General features: G+C 37.4%; 1 protein-coding gene across 1 annotated transcript; it reads left to right on the top strand.

Annotated features, from left to right (window-relative positions):
* The first annotated feature begins 12174 nt into the window (after nt 1-12174).
* Nucleotides 12175-15495, top strand: LOC121314005 (pancreas transcription factor 1 subunit alpha). Its single transcript, XM_041246769.1, has 3 exons — nt 12175-12223; nt 12405-12569; nt 15017-15495. The coding sequence occupies exons 1-3, from the start codon at nt 12175-12177 to the stop codon at nt 15493-15495; spliced, it is 693 nt and encodes a 230-aa protein (XP_041102703.1).
* Nucleotides 15496-16231: the final 736 nt, after the last annotated feature.

Below are 16231 nucleotides of genomic sequence, written 5' to 3'. Positions count from 1 at the left end.
AGGACGCAGCAAGTGAGATGCAATTAAAATATAACCAAGTTGTTTAATATGACAAGTTTACAATGCAAAATTCAATTACATTGAATTTACAACTAAGTGGAATATATTCACGTGTGCTGTTACATCGGGTAGGATTTCAGTTTCTCACAATTAAAATGTACAGTAAACTGAACCGTGTAGTTTGTGCTGTAGCTCTACACCTGGTACATTAGTACTTATTTAATTGCTTTGATGCAATACAGCTGTCACCCTTTGTGTAAAAGACACAATACTTTGCTTGCCTTTATTGTGCTGTTTCGACAGATCTTTTTGTTGTAATGTGTAGTTCAATACACATAGATAACCACTATATACTGTATGTAGATGTGATATTATTAGGACCTATAGAATCAAGAACCCTGATAATACCACATTTGGGGAATGTAAACAAATGGGCTTGTCAGCAAAATTTCCTGTTTGGTAAATTTAGAAAACAGGTATGCAGAAGACTATTCTGAAAGAATATATTAAACAGACAAAATAAACATTAAGATTATATAATCATTTGGAACAATGCAATGTTAAGTTTAAAACAGTTGTTTAAAGGGTCAGTATTTCTTTCTAATAAAATCCAGTACAAGTACAGGGAAACTAACAAGCTGCAAGGGGGTTGTTCCTTATCTGCAGAACATTTCCAAAACATCCAAGGCTGAAGCCAGAACATTGGCAAAAATAAGCTCTTCAAGCTCTAGAAGCTTTCAGTTCTGTGAAAGTACAGAAATGTTAGTACATGCACTGTATTTAAAGCACTTACCATCCTGTTCCCACCTGTGTTGTTTTAAAACACTGTCTCAAGTGCCATTTCAAATTAGTTTTGAAATGCTATATATTGTAGAATTAAAATGTACAATGTGTAAATGTTATTAGACGCTTCTTCAAAAGGACAAAGTGAGGAACACATCCTTGCAGTTATTTCACTTTCACTTGTTTCAGTAGGACTTGGAGACCTGGATTTTCCACATTGTCTAATTAAGTTGTGTTGAAAATGAATCTTTGTTTAAGTTACATATCCATGTACCTTACAATTACAGCACAGTGAAAAGGGATCCTCTGGCAGGCTGGCGAGTGGAAAGAGGCCTAGAGACAGACTGCAGTTCAAAAAAGATACTAATTTTATTATAAATAACACAAAATAAACATGCACAAGGGCAAAATAAAAATCTTTAAACACAAAAAGAAAGACAACAAAACTTTCAAAATTAAGGTTGCCAGACTGGGCGATACCTGCACTGGATTCAAACTTTCCAAAAATACAAAAAAAAAAAAAACAACCTACTTCCTTAGCTCCCTCCTTTAAATGAGGAAGCAGAGGCCTCCTTTTATGTCAGGTGGCTGGGTGCTGATTGATCATTAATTAAACTAATCATCTAATTAACTAATCAACCCCAGCCACCTGAACATAATAAACCCAGGCAGGTAAGGGAAATTAACCCCATCCCTGCCAATTTAAAAAGAGCAGAGCTTTGCTCTGCCACAGGTCCCTAGTTTTTTTTTTTTTTTTTGCTTATCTGATCATTACTTTATTTTCTAATTAGTTCTTGTCACTGAACCCTTAGTTTCAAACATCTAATTAAGTAGTGTTCTAATAGCTCATCAAGCAGTTTACCTTAACTATAATAGAATATATATTATAAGATGGAACAGAGATTTCCTTTAACTTAGTTAAAGGTTAACGGCTGGTCTCTAATACTAAAAGAAACTTATTTGACAAAAGTTTAAACTAAAAGTCTTTCATCAAAATGCTTCTCAAAACACATTAGTATTTCTAAACCACAACTTCCTACCTCAGCACATTTCATTGAGTTCTTGTTTTTTTTTTGTTTTTTTTTCCAGGTTTCACTCAGCTTATCAACTTCTTAGTGACTTCTAAGCACAAAAACAGAGACCAGTGATGTTGTCAGCATGACTTCAACCCTATTTGCATGTGTAAACTGATGAGCAGATTCCTTTTGCTAAAAACACAGCAACTGCAAACATTTGCAACTATTTTGAATTTGTGAAAAACACTAATTGGTCCCAAAAATTGCAGAGCAGACTATTTATAAGTTCCACCAAGTTTAAATTCAGGAATTTAGATTTGACATGTTACTTTCTATAGATGTTCCTATTTATCTGTAAATCAAAGCTTATGTTAGTATGAGCACATCAAATTTGATATAACGTTTACTTATTGAGAACTATAGTACTTGGTCTGGCATGTGTCATTGATATTGTTCAAGTAGTTATAGAAATTGTGCCAAATGTGGACTTTCTCATATCTTCCGTGTTTAAAATTCCTGTTAGACATGTCAGGCTGTTCTAAATGTCCTATGAGTAAACCAATTGAGTTTTATTTCTTTAGTTTTTATTTCTTATTTAAAATCAATATTTGCCTAGCCCCCAGGGCTTGTGATTCCTCATATCCACTTGCTCCAGTCACACACTGCAGCTGCAGTTTCTCAGCATCACCATGGCAACATCTGGAATGTGAGCATCATGTTTCCCCTTCAGCTAGGAAAATAAAAGAACCAAATGGCACATCATCTACCAGCAAGAGGCCAAGAAATATCGTTTTAAAGATTATCATTAAGAATATACATTTTCAATAGAACCGAAAACAAAACAAAAACCCATACATTAACAATAAATTACATTTTGCATATCTTACTTTGAAGAAACTAAAAAATCTGATTTAAATATATACCCTTAAACATCACATACTGTATTCAGAAAGGCAAAATACCTCAATTATTAGGTGGGCAAATTAATTTACTGAAAGCAAAATAATTATATTTTGAACATTGATTTTCAGGCAAATATGAACATGTGTATCATAATTGCTAATTACACTTCCTGATGCCTTTTAAGAACAGGAATGCATGCCTCTTGTTACCATTATGAATTAACAGAACCTTTTATGTGGCATACATGGCACTATTATCCTATCAGCCATGAATAAATTTGAAAGGCTTTGAATTACATTTACCTTGTCTCAACACACTTTAAAGGTTTACAAGTGGGACATAATATTTGCAATGTGAAAGTACAGTATAGTGGCAATCTGTTGCAGGCTGAGACAATTCTGTATAACCTACTGGAAGAAATATGTACTGGTAATCAAATATTAAAAATGTCTGTGTCACTTGCTTGACCATGGTTTTACAGCAAAGCAAAAAAAAAAGTTACAGAAAAAACATAAACATAATGTATTTGTTTACCTAAAAATTGTTATAGATGCAATTAAACAATTACCTGGAATACATCCCAAAATCCTGTATTAATAAAATAACAGTACACAACGGTGAGGTGTCGGGTGATGGTAAAACCCGACCTGCTCCGTTTTCTTCATTTTTCAATAGGATGTGTGATCACAAACATAGGCACTAATAGAGGCCTGGCGTTCATGAGAGCCTATTTATGAGTTTTGGATTTGGTGATTTTATTTCTCTGAAAATCTAACCTGTGAATAAAAGAAATCATTCAGTTAATCAATAAAACCCTGATTACAAGGTATTACCATCAGGCTTTTGACTGGCAAACAGTGTATTTATTGTTATCGTGAACAAAAATTAAATCTCTATTTAACTTTTTGATGTTTTGCTCTTCCTTCTGTTTCATTTTTTAACGTTAGACATTCTATCTGAATGGTTCATAGTGATCTACAGTGTGGTAGTGCCCTGCAATAGAGCTTCTTGATTGGTTGATGAAAGTTCTGAGGTTTACAATATAGACATACAAAAAAGAGTAACCTGATATGATGTGATCTTGACATGACAAATTATTTATTTATATATAAAAAGTCCATGTTTTCTCAATGAGTTACTCGGTGGTACCGTGCACCCCCCCCACCCCCCCCCCCCCCCCCCCCACCCCCCCCCCCAAGTTTCCATACATCCATATAATAATAAGCAACGCTTGTCTTTCAACAATAGAATGGAATTACTTTTTGAATTGAGCTATTTATGTTAGATGATTATTATTTGCTGGATCATTATTATATTATAAGTCAGTGGTCAGAGTAAGTCCTGCATGACACCAACCATATTAAATGAATAAGGCACAGCAAAGAGATGCAGGCTGTATGAAATAGTACGTTTCATCACTTACAAGTGATTCAGCATTTTGCAGCCAGATTTGTTTCCATACAACCAAGACTCTTATCCAAAGGAACTGTTAATGCGTACAGCACAGATCGCTTATAACCATTTTCTAAATAACATACTTGCTTTTGTGAAAACACATTTCTATTACTATTTAATTCAGTTTGTCAGCTTCCTTGAGGGTTAGTGCTTGAACACCACATTGAGGTTTCATTTCCTCAGTTCAGTATGTATGGACAAGTTAAATTCATGTTAAGTAAATTGTGAAAACAAAACTGGGTGCAAGTTTAAAACACCAAGGACTCCATTTAGCAAATATGTGATTTAGAATTCGGGTCTCATGCGTGGGTTAACGCACATCAAACAGCGAATCATGAGCCCAGCTAATCAAAGCAGTGGGGAGGAGAGTAAGATTACAACCAGTAAAGATTCAACATTCCCTTTAAGAGCACCTGTGCGTCTGAGACAGTGAACGGAGGGTATTTTGAAACAAAAAAAGAGAAGGAAGACAAAAGCGCAAAATTTAAAAAAAACTGTTTAGCAGCGCAAACGAGGAGAATGACCCAACGCCTCAAGCAAAGCTAAAAACTGTTTAGCAGCCCAAACGAGGAGGATGACCCCAGCGCCACAAGCAAAGCTAAAAAATGTTTTTAGCAGCCTGGAGAGGGAGAGTCAATACTTACGAAATAAAATGCTTTCCTGTTAAAAACAAATATACTGACGGTGCATATTTGTGTCTTATATAATAATAACAAAGTCTGCTTTTTTTTTATTGGTCCGCATGTGTACCTGCGTACCAGTTATGTGAATCCTTGTCTATAAGGCTTTGTCTGACCTGCCTGGCAACATCTGCAACCTCCAACACTGGGGCTTCAAGTTCAGCATCTGCTTCGCTCAAACTCTGTAATCTTTCCTCTGTAAGTTTAACATCCATTACAGAGAGCTATGTTGTGTATTGCTAACTTTCTGAGGAGTGTACTGTAGTGTTTCCCCAGAGACAACCAAACATCGGAATCACATTTTGAGGATTGCAACTGTTCGTTCAACTACAAACAAGCACATTTAAAGGTACGGTTATATCTCTGTTCGACAGGGTTTGTGGGGTTGAGCAGCAGTGTCAGTAGCCATTACTTCAGTGGATACCCGTTGTCCCCTATCAACCAGCCTCTCAGACTGTCATCCCGCTGAAAAGCAACAAGTCATGAGCGGAGCAATGATAGTTTGCATACACATTTGTGATGTAGTTGTTGGCATCACAGATCACACACTACTTGCACCTTAGATTTACGCACCTATTCTGTGTTGGTGCATGTACTTTAGTGCTACAAGAAAACAGTGTGCTCTCCGCACGTTTCCTTTCAGGTCTGCCTGAAGCAGTTGGCAGATGTTAGTGATTGCTTGTATGTTGAGACAATTGCTGCATACATTGTGTGTCAGCCAGGCTCAGAAAAGACAAATGACTTCTAAATATTTGGGGACATCTCCTCCGCCTCTCTTTGGTTGTCCATGTAGAAATAATTATTATTATTATTATTTCTTTCTTGGCAGATGCCCTTGTCCATGGAGTCTTACAATTGTTACAAAATCACAGTACAAAGTATCACATTAATCCAGTGCGCACTCTCTATTTCTTTTATTTCTCTTCTTTCTCTCTATCACACTTGCGATTTAAGGCAGACCAGGGCTGCCTCAGAGACGCCTTTTCCAATATGTGAACTCTCCAAAAAAGAAAAGGCAGCCCAGTGCCAGCCCAGATTTAGGCCGCAGTTTCAATGCAGTCCTGCAATCCTGGACCAGGGCTGTGCCTCTACATATGTATGATGTAGAAAACTAAATTGCCAAAATGGTTTAATAGATCAATTAAAAAAAATATTCAGCGAAAAAAGGCACTTTACAGAGCATTAAAAAAGGACCAAAAAGAAAGTACGCAGAAAGAGTACACAGAACTGCAAACACAAGTCAAAAAGGAAGTTAGAAAGGCCAAGAGAGAAATAGAAATGAACATTGCTAAGGGAGCTAAAACCAATTCCAAAATGTTTTTCCAATATTACAACAGCAAGAGAACATTCAAAGAGGAGATTAAATGTTTAAGAGATACAAATGGCAAAATCGTAGAGGAAGAAAAAAAAATAGCAAATATGTTAAATGATTACTTTTCACAAGTTTTTACAAAGGAAGATACTGACAACATGCCCCACATGTCATCCAGTTCCTATCCAGTTTTAAATAACTTTAGCATAACTGAGGCAGAAGTGTTAAAGGGACTAGGAGCTCTTAAAATAAACAAATCCCCTGGGCCGGATGAGATCCTCCCAGTAGTACTCAAAGAAATGAAAGAAGTAATTTACAAACCGCTAACCAAGATCATGCAGCAGTCTCTTGACACAGGGGTGGTACTGACAGACTGGAAAATTGCAAACGTAATACCGATCCACAAAAAGGGAAACAAAACTGAACCAGGTAACTACAGACCAGTAAGCCTGACTTCTATTATATGCAAACTTATGGAAACTATAATAAGATCCAAATGGAAAATTACCTTTATGGTAACAGGGTACTGGGAGACAGTCAACATGGTTTTAGGAAAGGGAGATCGTGCCTAACTAACTTGCTTGATTTTTTTTGAGGATGCAACATCGATAATGGATAATTGCAAAGCATATGACATGGTTTATTTAGATTTCCAGAAAGCTTTTGACAAAGTCCCGCACAAAAGATTAATTCTCAAACTGAACGCAGTTGGGATTCAAGGAAACACATGTACATGGATTAGGGAGTGGTTAACATGTAGAAAACAGAAAGTACTGATTAGAGGAAAAACCTCAGAATGGAGTGTGGTAACCAGCGGTGTACCACAGGGATCAGTATTAGGTCCTCTGCTATTCCTAATCTACATTAATGATTTAGATTCTGGTATAGTAAGCAAACTTGTTAAATTTGCAGACGACACAAAAGTAGGAGGAGTGGCAAACACTGTTGCAGCAGCAAAGGTCATTCAAAATGATCTAGACAAGATTCAGAACTGGGCAGACACATGGCAAATGACATTTAATAGAGAAAAGTGTAAGGTACTGCACGCAGGAAATAAAAATGTACATTATAAATATCATATGGGAGATACTGAAATTGGAGAAGGAATCTATGAAAAAGACCTAGGAGTTTTTGTTGACTCAGAAATGTCTTCATCTAGGCAATGTGGGGAAGCTATAAAAAAGGCTAACAAGATGCTCGGATACATTGTGAAAAGTGTTGAATTTAAATCAAGGGAAGTAATGTTAAAACAGTACAATGCACTTGTAAGACCTCATCTTGAATATTGTGTGCAGTTCTGGTCACCTCGCTATAAAAAAGATATTGCTGCTCTAGAAAGAGTGCAAAGAAGAGCGACCAGAATTATTCCAGGCTTAAAAGGCATGTCATATGCAGACAGGCTAAAAGAATTGAATCTGTTCAGTCTTGAACAAAGAAGACTACGTGGCGACCTAATTCAAGCATTCAAAATTCTAAAAGGTATTGACAGTGTCGACCCAAGGGACTTTTTCAGCCTGAAAAAAGAAACAAGGACCAGGGGTCACAAATGGAGTTTAGAAAAAGGGGCATTCAGAACAGAAAATAGGAGACACTTTTTTACACAGAGAATTGTGAGGGTCTGGAATCAACTCCCCAGTAATGTTGTTGAAGCTGACACCCTGGGATCCTTCAAGAAGCTGCTTGATGAGATTTTGGGATCAATAAGCTACTAACAACCAAACGAGCAAGATGGGCCGAATGGCCTCCTCTCGTTTGTAAACTTTCTTATGTTCTTATGTTCTTATGAACGCAAAGCAGAGTTAAGGCCAGCCTTTCGTATCACATGACCAATGTGGTGACGTAGCTCAGTAGACACGCCCACACTCCTACAAGGGCAACAGATAAATAGAAAGCTGAATGCTGTGCTAGGCAAGATGGCAGTGGATCAATACTGAATGGTAATTATTTCTACATCATCCAACTTTAATTATAAAAATATTAAATTAAAAAAAAAATCTACCAGGTTAATATTCAGGTTGTTTCTTTCACATAACACATGAACTGTATTGCATTCACAGTTATGCTTCATTTGTCAATGATATGCATCGCTACAGAAGTGTGAGTCTTTACATTAAAAGTCTGATTATTTCTTTTATCTGCTTGCTTTTACACACACATAAAATACTGTTTTAAATATCTGGGTATGTCTCCTCCTCCTCTCTCTTTGTCTGGCAATGAAGAAAATATTATTATTATTATTATTATTATTATTATTTATTTATTTATTTATTTATTTATTAGCAGACATCCTTATCCAGGACGATTTACAATTGTTACAAAATATCGCAGTACGAATTATCACTTTACAAAGTATCATTTTATAAAATATCACACTAATCCAGTTCAGGTGTTACAGTGTATATGGATGTTAGCTCTGGTGTTTTCTGCTGTTATGCTGCTTTGACTGTTTTTGATGCTGCTTGGTTTGGGGTGGGGGGCATGCTTGTCGTTTAGTGGTCTTTAGTTCACGTTCATCAGGATCTTCAAGAACTTGTGATCACAGTGACTCAGGGTGAACTGTGCAGCTGTGAGGTGTTGTGGTGGCCAGTCCATCACATTTACACAGTGGTTCTCAGCAGGGCGGTGCGAGAAGCATAAAAAGTAAAATAGATATATATATATATATATATATATATATATATATATATAATATATATATATATAGAAAGGCTGTTTAAAATCCTTTAAATTGATGTAAGGCACGGCAGAGTCAGATAAACAAAGCACGATTGCTACACAAAAAATGCAAGTAGAAACATGCAAAAATGTCTAATACTTTTGCACAGCAGTGTGTGCGTGTGTGTGTGTGTGTGTGTGTGTGTGTACACACACATACACACACACACACACACACACACACATTGTTTACCCACTTTTAATTTGGGCAATATAGAGTTTAGTAATTTCTACTCTCCTGTGATATGTAAATCCTGGGTTAAAGACAAGATATTTTAACAGTGAGTGTCTGTGTTGTGTTGCTTGCGCACGAGACTGACAGCTGAGAGCTCTCAGTCAGATCTGTGGTGTGAGCAGGAGAGTGGCCACTGGATTGAGTGTTCTGTTTGTGTGTGTGTTCTGTGATTGGTTGTTTATGGTCATTAAAATTGATGCCAATATGTCAATACTAAAATGGCTGTTGCAGTGGGACATGAACAGTGGGATTTCTGAACTCTAGTGCTCTATTAAGTGATAGATAGTGTCTGTCCGTGAAGGCTCTGCTGTCTGTTAGATTACTGTGCTGGGAGTTAACAAAAGTCAAGAAAATAAATGACCTTTATTTTAAACAATCTCTTTTTTTCCTTCTCATGCTAGCATAGTGAGCAGTTAGCACAGCTTACAGTCGGTTGAGTCTTAGCTGCTTGTTCTTCTTGCTGTTGAAACAGGAAATATATGTCGCAGAGCATATTATGAGCCTTTAATCCCACTGCTTTTAAACCAGCAGTAGTGATGGCTGCCAAGATTCAAATTGACAATTCGAGAGTCAAAAATGGACACCACTGGTTTATGAAACTGGAAAGTAAAAATGAAAAAGAAAATGTTCACCAATTCTTTAGAATCACAGCTGGTGTACTGATGTCACAGAGGATATACCATCTCTTATAGAATGTTGCTAGAGCTGTAAGCTGATTGGCTGAAGGTAGTGAATTGTTTTCAAGCAGGGCTTTTCTGAAGCAATGGTTTCACTTATATTACCTTCAATTCTCTATGGTCACAAAAACAATTATGATTTATAAGACATAGGTGCGCATACAAACAATGTTTCCATGTGAGTAGTCTGAAAAGCTGCCAAGACTGCTCAAGATCAGTGTCAAGAGACTCTTAACCTTTATATTTATCATGTCCCAAAGTGTACCATGTCTCACAAATAATGAAACCACAACAGTCACAGCTGGGCCAGTTAGACTGTAACATGATATGGACAGAAAGTATGAGTAAATCTTTACTGTCGTTTAAAAATGTAACAATTTGGCACAGTCTTTTTTTTTTCTTTTTTTTTTGCGTCTATATGATATATGATCTTAAGATACGTAAATGTGGAATATTTGAATTCCCAGAGCAATTGGAGGCGCAACTGCCAAAAAGAATTAATTTAACATTTAAAGGCTACACAGACACACACAGTATTACACAAATTCAAAATAATAATGGAACTCCAGTTATCTTTATCTCCTTTTTTGACCAGACTTAAACAGGGTCAGAAATCAGAATATTTGTATAGCAAACAAATACAGTTAGTCTTCACAGAAACTTAGACACTTAAAATTTTTTACATTTAAATTAGCATAGTGGGCCTGTGGCAGACACAGTTGCTCTGGTACCTCTGTCATGTGCAGAGTAATCACTGGGTGAACATATTCTTTTGGGGCGCTAATGTCACGAGTGACTAATTAGTTGGTGTGCACATTATGTTTTGCTTTTGTATTTATTATATTAATTTGCTTTCAGTTGCACTTGTTATGTTTCACACTTTATTTCTGTTCATGACCCAAATGCTGGCACTTTTGTTGCTTATTTAATTTTAATGTTATGTATTTATTGGTTAAGTGTGTGTTATCAGCACAGGTGAATAGAAGGAGAAATTGTCCCATTCCTCAAAGTCTAGATGCAGCCAGGTGTTTTTCATTTGCACCAGTTAACAATCATTGACAGTCCATTATAAAAAGGGAACCAAAAGTACAGGAAGGGGAGTATGTGGTTCCAGGGGGAACTGAATGGAGGACTGTGACAGGAAAAGAAGGAACCCCTAGCAGCGTTGTATAGGACTGTCCATATTCGGGCCAGACGAGCAGCACCGGGGATACCAGAGGCTCGACGCGGAACTGCAAGGCTGTTGAGGCCCGCAACTGCAATCAGCTGTGTTGTTCTTGCAGATTGGTGGAGGCTGGGGCGTGGGCTGATTTCAGAGGAGGGTCTCAGTAGTATTTAGGCTGCGCAATTTCAACCTTCACTCTCCTAATCCTGACTTAACAACACCCAGGAGACGTCCTGTGAGGGTTTGTTTTGTGTGTATCTACTACTCTGTGTTGTTCCACAACTTTAAACCTAAACGGGGGTCTCCAGAGCGATGCATTTGGTAAAGGCACTCAGAGTGGTTTGCAGGATGCACCCTATAGCCTGGTTCAAGGCCAGGATATTCTATTGCCAAACATAGATGGGAGTTCCCAGGGGGCGGCACACAATTGGCCAAGCATCGCCGGGGGGGTGGGGGGATTGGGGCTTAGGTCGGCCAGGGTGTCCTCAGCTCAACACGTACCATTGACCCCTGCAGTCTGGCCAGGCGCCTGCGGGCTTGCCTGTTAGCTGGCCAGAGCTGGATTGTCCTCCGACGCTGTAGCTCTCAGGTGGCTGCATGGTGAGTCTGCGGTGTGAAAGAAAAAAGTCAACTGACGGCATACGCTTCTGAGGACAGCGTGTGTTCATCTTCGCTGAGTCAGTGTGGGGGTCGTAGCGGTGAGCTGAGCATAAAAATAATTGGATATGCCAAATTGGCAGAAAATAATAAAATAATTGGCGATTACTAAATTAAAAAAAAAAATCGAAACGGAATACCTCTGTGACCTGGTCGCGTTTGAAGGGGACAGTGCAGCAACGTGGTGAGAACCAGGAATTATTTATTTATTCTCCTACCTCAGAAGGTGCAGAGGAACAATAGAAGGTCACCCATTGCAGCAGCGAGAGGAAACTCACTGAGGTCACAGCAAACGCTGTGTTATTGTTTTGTTTATTCACTGTGTGTTTTGTTTAACCTTTTTATTTTGAAGCCCCGTTTATCATTGCTGATACTCGGGGTGGTTGTTTGTTTTGGTTTGTGAAATACCTGCGTATTATTTATGAGATTATTATTTGAGGAAGATTTGATTTGATGCCCAGCTGCATCAACACTGGGTCTCAAGGTTTGAACCCAACTTCCGGTTTCCTGTTTGTGTCGTCACTTCCAGTCCTACACTTTGCTACACACACTACCCTCCCACACGAACACAGGAAGATGGCCATTTTGACAGACAGGCAGACAGACCGGCAGACAGACCTGGATGGTAAACAACAAGGATTGTTTGGAACTTTAAAGGGAATACAGAAAGATAGAGAGAGACACTGCAGTCTGATGAAAGGAAGGACCTGTCAGCAACTAATAGTAAAACAAAATATTTATCCTTGAATTCTACTGTTGAAGTGGTGCTTTTTGGATTAAAAGAGGAGTGTTAATATTATTGTCAGGTTCTGTGCGGCATCTGACAGATGCTTCAGAAGTAAAGTTGGAAGAACTTCCTTTCAAGGTACCAGCCAAGGGGCGGACAGCCAGCTCCCTTTACACACCAGAGACACAAGGTCCTACCCTACCTAAGTTAAGTACCAGTGGCTGGGTCGGAAGACCAAAGCAGAGTAGGGAGGGTAGAAATCAAAGTGTACGTGGCGAATGACCAGAGACAAAGAGGGAATGTGGAGATCAAGTGTTGTTGTTCTGTTGCAGAATCCTGTGTCGGGCCAAACCAACAGGCTAGGAGGTTCTTGGATCAGTCACCTTCAATGTTACCTTTCCATGTTGGCATTTCTACCAGGACATTGTTTGGTGACTTGGATTAAGTACAAGACCTACAAACTGAATTATGTAGGTCTTGTAAAAAGGACCTACAGGTGAATATATTGGAACTATCATTTCACCAAACTGCTGCTTCTATTGTTTGAGAGTGTGTTGTAATAATATATTGTGTGGAGTGGAATAATTGTAATACTAATGGCCTCCTGGAGTCACAAGTATTTTATGGTTTTAGTGGTTTTACTTGGTGAACAGTTGTAGGTGTTTTTAGAATAAGTTTTGTATGGAAATAACCTGCAAGGTGGTTGAAAGGGGGGAGTTTGCAAATTGTCATATATAATTATAATTATGTAATTGAAATAAGTTGTATTCGATTGTCTAATTTACTGTAATAAAGAAATTTTTCTTACGTTTGTGTGGTTCCTATACACTCATTGGGAAGGTCCAGGTGGTCAGTTCGAAAGCCAAAACAACCTGTGGACAAAGGGTTATAAAAATGTATACTTACCTGGAATTAACAGTATAGGAAACCATGACACTAAATCTTCAGTTCAGCAGTGTATTAATCGAAGAAGATCCATGTCAAGGTCATAACCATGCAAATATGAAGTGACTGTTTCAAATGGTCTGTGAGATATGAAGCTTTGACATTGTGGCAGCGGCAGCTTTGTAAACTTACTGCCATAAAAGTGTTTTTCACTAATCCTTTTTTCCATTACCACAATATATCAGCCCTATAAGGGCACATGTCTGAAAAGTTGAACATATTTGAAAGGATATATAAGTTGAAAAAGCAGCAAAAGGAGATTATTTATCATATAAGCTACCCTTAAGTTGATGCTTAATTAATGTTAGAGTTATCATTATTGTCGTCACTTGTACTAATTAAACTGCAGTAATCCACTGTAAATATTACCATTTCCTGCAGTTAACTACTGTAAAATGCAATAAACTGTGGCATTATTCAGTCCTGCTAGTCATACTGGTTATATGCAGTATTTAAAAAGTACTATTGTAGTGATTTGACTTGGGTCTTCATTGACACCCACATACTTGTTGTGGTTTATCAATTAACTTACTGAATTTAGCATTACATAAAGCAGACAAACTGCTTTTTAGGGTCTAGGTATGGTTTCTTTTTATTCCTGGTGCTAAACTATGAAAAACAGGAGCTGTCCATTGTATTGACATGAATGGTGCTAAATAATATATTCAGGACTCAGGTGTTCAAGACTTGTTGGATTATTTTTCTGTTTTAGAATAGTTTCGTGAATATAGACAGAATTAAACTGATCCATAAAAACAGACTACAAAAAAAAAAAAAAAAGACTTCATCAATATAAACTTTGTGAATAGGCCCTGCATTGCAATCTCACTTAAAATATAAATCAATTATAATGAATCAATTATATTAATAATAATATCATTCTCTTTATTTATTTATTTTTTTCCAAACGCTAAAGAGTCTCTATTAGGTTGTCGGGATTGTTTGAATAATATTTTAACAACTACAAGGGGTTTAGTAGAAAACTGAGAATTATATTTTAATTTTAAAAAAGTACAGCCTGCGTGTTTCACCAGGCTTGTGCGGTGAGTAACGAATACGAATTGAATGGAACCTTTTTCTGCAGACAGGCACTTATTTGCAAAATAAAGCTACCTCAAACAGTAACCGTTGAGAATGTAATATTTGCTGCCCTACATTACTTCGTTTAGTAAATCGAGGCTCCATTATGCAGCTCCCATTGCACTAGGATACAGGGTAAACAGTTCTGGATGACCCTTTGTAAAGCAGATCTCCTCTTCAGAACCTCATTAAGAGCAGACATGCACTTGTCTTAGATCAAATGACGCTCGCAGACCTTTCAAGATTTCACTTTGAATGCCTTTGCAGAGCTTTTGACTACTTCTGAAGAACTGAAAATAAGTTGCTTGTAGTCTCGTAAGAAGATATATAATAAAATCTCAGCACCATGAACCATTGCCAACAAGGAACTCAATTTGATCGCTTTGACAGGATTCAGTAATTTGTGAAGATTCCATTGTGATATCCACGCGCCCCAAAGCGTTGGCTGTCCGCTTTCATCAATCTCAAAGGTGATTGTCAGCCTCTGTACATTAAAAAAAAAAAAAAAAAAAAACCTTTTATCTATCTAGTTATAAAGACTAATGGAATAAATACTATTGTCCTCTCGCTATTTGGGAGGGACAAGAATTTGGGGGAAAAAATCCTTTACAGGATGTCAAGAATCCATACAGATGCTTCTTAAAACGTATTGAAACGGCTCTGAAGCAGTGGAAATCCAAGGACAGTTTTTGGATTCTACAGTTGTGGACTTCGTTACAGACGGGAGCTTTTTAGACTTGCCTTTGAATTTCTCTGCAGAATCGAAAAAATCTGAAGTAACGTTTTTACACAACATGGATATACGTGAACGCTTTTATGGTTTTGCCTCCATTCATGGTTTTGCAAACGCAGAAAGCAAAGTGTCCCTTGGCTCATTGGGTATGGATAATTTACCTGACTGCAGTATGAGTTCATTAACGGGACGATCTAAAAGGAAACGCGTGATCACCTCAAACCAACGCCGTGCGGCCAACATCAGAGAGAGAAAAAGAATGTTCAGTTTAAACGAAGCCTTCGATGATCTGCGGAAGAAGGTTCCCACCTTTGCTTACGAGAAAAGGTTGTCAAGAATCGAAACTCTGCGCCTCGCTATCTTGTATATCTCCTTTATGTCTGAACTCTTAAACAAAAGCGAAAAACAATAATTCTACAGAACAGACATGTTAGCTGGAATGCTGATAAGTGACACCGCAGTTTTATATCTCGACATTGCTGTTAAATATTGCGTTTAATATATTTTGTATCAAGCGAACGAGACAAATACTCTGCTAATTTGCATATTTTCCCCGCAAGACAATACCCAATCTAACGTGAACATACTGCAGAGAGAATAGGCTATAACCAATATTGGTTTCTTTTTTCAAAGTCAGTGCTGTGCTGTGGATTTGTTTATGAGTATCAACTTGTGAAGTCGGCAGCACAATGCTACTTAAAATGTTAGAAGAAACATAAATTAAGAATGTTGATAACAGTAGAATAATCTCGTGCTATGTGCTACACAGAATAAGTAGAAGTGTTAATGCGAGTTAATAAAGCTCCTTAGTGGGCGAATAGCCAAAGGCTAAAGTACCCAATCTGATGACCGTATAATATTTCACTATGTTGAAAAGTGGGTTACTTTGGCCAGTTTTAAACTCAGTAAAGAAAAAAAAAAGTTCATTTTAGTTGTATATACTTTTTATACTGTAATATTTTATGTGCAAAAACTACAAAAATTAAATGTGCTATAATCTGGGCCATGAGATTTATGTTTAATTCTTAAAATGTAGTTTACTAGCCATATGCAAAACCAGTTATGTATTGATGGTGCTATATTGCATTGCATTACAAAAATAAGCATCAACATACAAACTGTAAAATGTTTATGAATACAAAAAAAAA

Source organism: Polyodon spathula, chromosome 4 (genome assembly GCF_017654505.1).
Source record: "Polyodon spathula isolate WHYD16114869_AA chromosome 4, ASM1765450v1, whole genome shotgun sequence".
NCBI classification, from domain to species: domain Eukaryota; kingdom Metazoa; phylum Chordata; class Actinopteri; order Acipenseriformes; family Polyodontidae; genus Polyodon; species Polyodon spathula.
This window is presented reverse-complemented; position numbering and strand designations above follow the sequence as displayed.